Genomic DNA, 4,924 nt, shown 5'->3' with positions numbered 1-4,924 from the left:
TAGAAAGAAAGAAAGCGAATGAAGCTTCGGCCGATATGAAAAACGAGGGCCGCAGAGAGGAGAGTGGTACGACGGCAAGTCTCATCCGTGAACATTAAAAACGGGTCGAGCCTGGTCGCGTTGGACTGGCATTGGCCCATTACAGCCAAACTGGGGTCAGGCTGTGTTTGCCGGAAGTCCAATGGGCTAGTCTGAAGCTACAAAATAATTATTATCCTTTTTGAAATCTCAACAAATAATAATGAATAATTAAAATTAAATTTACAGCCTGTTTAGGTTTGTTGTGGGAAAACAAAAAAAAAAAAAAAATACAAAAGAGTTTTACAGTAAACTCAATTGTGAATGTATATGACCATAACAAGGGACATGAGTTTTATATTATTCATATATGTATTTTTTTGGCACTTAATTCACAGATTGATTACTTTTAATTAGGGTGATTTTTTTTTTAGTCTAAAGTCTGAATTTAATTTTTTTTTAATATTTATTTATTTTAAATTTTTTTTAACTTATCACTTATTATCAGACAACTTTATTTGAATAGAAAAAGTAAAAAAAAAAAGTCCACTTTTTATCTGAAATCTGAAGTATAAATGAAAATTTTTAATATCAAATCTCAAAAATACCCTTAACAATTCATGTATTTTCAATATTATCTATAAACCTAATATTTTTGTATTATTCTTGAATTTTTTTTAATTGCTTTAAATTTTTATTCACATGATAATATTAACTAAACTGAAATATTAAACAATTCAAATTATGTCCATTGTGATAAATCAAAAATAAAATAACAATGTTGACTTTATAATAAAATTTGATGTTATAGTTATATCTTTTATTACAAAATTAAATTAAGATCAACAATGATAGTATTTTTTATTTAATACTACCAAACTAATCAACTTATGAAAATTATAAATTGTGAAGAACAAATATATGCACCACTTAAAATGGTATTTATATCAAACTACTAATTTTTAAGTTTTTCTCTTCAGACGTCAAAAAAAAAAAGAAAACAAAAATGTCATTAAGATATTTTCATTCAAACATATTCATATTTCAGTAAAATTCAGACCTATTCAGATTTTATATAAAAAAACAAACGCAACCTAAATCTAAACATTTAATTATTCCGGGTTAGTCATTCAATTATTGTATTTTTTTTTAAATCAATACAATGTTAAAAAAGATTTGATAATGCAAGCTGTATTTATACTACCTTTCAAAATATCAACGGAGAAACGAGAGTAGTAATTAGTAAAGAGACCCAAAAAAAAGGGGAAAAGCAATAAATTATTACGGAAGAAAGACAGAAAACAAGTTCATTTAAGAGAAAGGCCTGAGCTTCACGTTTGTGGCAGGTCTTAGTTCAAATTCAATTTGATTCCTGTGGATCTATAAAATATAATTAATAACCCCACCAATTAATAGCTTCTTCTTCTCCTCCTGCAGTTACTCGTGAGCTTCTTCGATTCTCCTCCTGCCCAAGTAATAGCTTTTTTCTCCTGCAATTCGTGTTTTAAAGAAGAAGAGCCCGTTTTATTGTTATATAAAGTTTGCTCTCATAAATGATCACCCTTTTTTTTATGAATACTGACATTAGCAACCACATATATTTATCGAGCCAGAGTTCGTCTGAATTAGATTTGTAACAGTTTAGTCTAGAAATTTATTCAAAACACTCAGTTAATACATTATGAATTCATATTAATTAATATTAGTCATCCATATTTATCGAGCTACAATTTTGCCTTAATTATATTTGTTGGAGCACCATCTAAAAAATCCAATAATCCATGCAAAACAGTCATTCGTCTTCCGGCAATCAATACATTACTTTAATTTATATTCTTCTATTACATTTAGCCAGGGCCTTGGGGTACGTACCTTAATTAATTATTCATCAAATAAAAGGCCAAAATGCTACCTTTGTCCTTCCTCATCTGAATTCAAAATGGTATTGTACTTATCCACACACACACACACACACACAATTATTTCAGGTATAAACACTTTTATTTTTTTAAATGCTGACGCACTTTTAAATAGTATAATTTAAAAAAATTAAAAATTAATTCTTTTAAACCCTCCACTTAAAAATGTGTCCGTATGAAAAAAAATAAATAAATATCCCACGTTAGAGAAGAATTATATATATATATAGACAATGACTACGTTAGAGTTGTCTATCATAGAACACTAATGATAACCGTCAGATTATAACAGTAAATACATATTTAATATTTATTTATATGATCATTAATGCTCTACTATAGAGCAGTTTCAACATAACCGGACCCTTTATATATATATATATATATATATATAGTTCTGCCTTGGTCATTTAAAGCTGAAACATTAATTTGATCAGGGTTTATTAATTACTTTTTACAGTGAGTGACTCACTCGCCAAAACATGTGAAAACTATAAAAAAAACACAGCCGTGAATCATGTGAAATGCATCAGTTGTACTTTGCTTCTTCATTTAATTTATAACCTTTCTCATCTCATATATAATAATCATCATCTCATTATCACAAACCCACATATTTCCTCGAATCACAAACACAAAATCTCTCTTGTCTCTGTTTTTCTTTCCGGATGAAACATTTCCATCTATAATAAGCAAACGAAGAGATAAACACGATGAGGAACTCCATCTTCTCCCCTGCTAGAGCTCGCATTTGTTTTCTGATCTTATTCATGTTCTTCTCGACCGGTTACAGTCTCCGACTGTCATCTCATCATTGTAAGACTTCTTTCGTCTCAATTTCCCACATTCAGTTCTGTTTCATTTACTTTTTTCCCTGATAGCATAATCTAAATCTTTTCGAACTAATTTAAAATTTTCGTTTGCTATATATGCAAGATATTTCGGTCAGCGTGGATGAAAACGGTGCCTCTAGGTTTGATGATCACGCTGCTCATGTTAACCCTGAGCCTAATAAGGTATATATGCATGATTCACATAACCCATTTTTCTTTAAATAAGCTGAGGTACGTAACAAATTAGAAATGGATGTATGCATGTCTGCATTAAAAAACACAGTTTCGAGAGTTGCATAAGCAAATCAATACATTAAAATCAGCTGTGAGTACGTTATATTACTTGTGGGACATGAATTAACCGGTGACTGATGATACAGGGACGAGAAACTGAAGAGGTGGGAACGGGAGTATACCCGACGGGGTCGAGTATACCAGACTGTTCACATGCATGCGGGCCTTGCTTTCCATGCAAGAGGGTGATGGTGAGCTTCAAATGTTCGGTCGCAGAATCTTGCCCTATTGTCTACCGATGCATGTGTAGAGGCAAATATTACCACGTACCCTCCAACTGAACGACAATATTACAATACTCATCGAGATGATCAATATTCATACCTACCTCCCCTCCAATTATGTGATTGCTGATTAATTCGTGGGAATTTTTTTTCTTCACGAGTGAGAGACAATTAATGAGATGGGAATTAAAAGTTTGTTTTTGTATATGGTAGAATTATTGAGTTTGTTTTCTTTGCTTTGACTAGTTTTGTTATTTTGAATGTCAGTTTGCTCCTTTTTCGTACTGGATTTTCTCTATTAGAAATTAGTTTTGGGAACCTTTATGTTTGATCTTAATGTGTCCCGACGACTTTTTGATCACACATGCATAATGACCTACACGTATTAAAATATTCTTTAAGGGGTACATAAATTTATTTCAAGATTTCAAGTTCATCAAATATAATAATTTGCGACCGCGTAATATTTAGAATTTGAAAATCTCTCAATTCTCACCTCGTTCTTGGAAAAGGACAGGTATTATTACTGTAAAAGAATAATAATAATAACAATGATGATGATGCTGATAATGATAAAGCAACTAGCCATTAATAACGTTCTCTGTTTTGATAGAAAGAGAGGGTGAAAAAAGGAAAGAAAAGATCATTTATTGCAACATATATTTTGTTTAAAGAAAAAGAAAAAAGTCACCTCACAATGGCTTAATTTCTTTATTTAATTTGCTCCCTGCAGCTGTCAACTGCCACCGGCGAGCCTAAAGGCAGCAAAATTTAGGCAACACTTTTTTGGCCTGGTGAGGCCTCGCCTTGCCTCGCACTATTTGCACTTTTTTTTTTCTTTTTTTGGGTGCTATTTGGAAGGTAAGAATGAGTCGGCAATTCAATCTTGATTGGCAAAACGCAAAACTCAAAACTTTGATGACCTTTTCTCAGTTCTTCCTGTTACTACATTCAAAGTGAAAGTGCACTCTTGTTGAAATATTTTTGGGGACGGGGGCTCGGCATTAGGCAAAACGAGGTTTTATGAGAGCAAAGTAGTTGATTGCATATAAATATAATAGACCCACCAATTTTCGCATATTAAATTGGGCCTTCAATCCAATGTCTTGTATTAAAAAATCCAAATTTCATTTTATCGTGGATGCGAATATCCAGTTTCCAAAATCCACACTATTGCAATTCCTTGAGGTGTGATCAGTTGTGAACCAGAGTTGTAAAGGAGTCAAAGCATTCGGCTTTCCCAGAATTCCAATTCTTTTGGCTGCCCAATTTCTTTCGAACTTTCAAGAATTGCTTTTAAAAGCGTGAATAATTTATTTTATTCTTCTCTTCTTTGGAACAACCTCATTCCAAGTTTAATTTTGACTTTTCATGTTATGTGTCATTGGATGGCATTATGCATAGAACATTCAGTAGAAGATTTTTTATTTTTATTTTTCAAATGTAGTAATCTATTACTTATTTGAATTTTTTTTTTTTGATTTGTTGATCTCGTCGCTAATGATTAGTGGTCATTGATTATTATTTATTTATTGATAAATGAATAGTTTTACCAAAGTAATTTTTTAATATTATTTTATCAAATTGTTACTGTATATTTTGGTTATATTTTATAAAAAATCCCAAATCATAAATA

The 4,924-nt window shown here is 31.1% G+C and overlaps 1 protein-coding gene across 1 annotated transcript; it reads left to right on the top strand.

Annotated features, from left to right (window-relative positions):
• The first annotated feature begins 2,558 nt into the window (after positions 1–2,558).
• Positions 2,559–3,396, top strand: LOC18040636. The gene is made up of 3 exons (XM_006434588.2): positions 2,559–2,753; positions 2,874–2,953; positions 3,151–3,396. Exons 1-3 carry the CDS (start codon positions 2,651–2,653, stop codon positions 3,343–3,345), a joined length of 378 nt encoding a protein of 125 aa, XP_006434651.2. The 5' UTR covers positions 2,559–2,650; the 3' UTR covers positions 3,346–3,396.
• Positions 3,397–4,924: the final 1,528 nt, after the last annotated feature.

The sequence above is a fragment of the Citrus clementina genome, unplaced genomic scaffold (genome assembly GCF_000493195.1).
Source record: "Citrus clementina cultivar Clemenules unplaced genomic scaffold, Citrus_clementina_v1.0 scaffold_5, whole genome shotgun sequence".
In the NCBI taxonomy this organism is placed as follows: Eukaryota; Viridiplantae; Streptophyta; class Magnoliopsida; order Sapindales; family Rutaceae; genus Citrus; species Citrus x clementina.
Note: the sequence above shows the minus strand (reverse complement) of the source record. Positions and strands in the feature narration are given on the sequence as shown.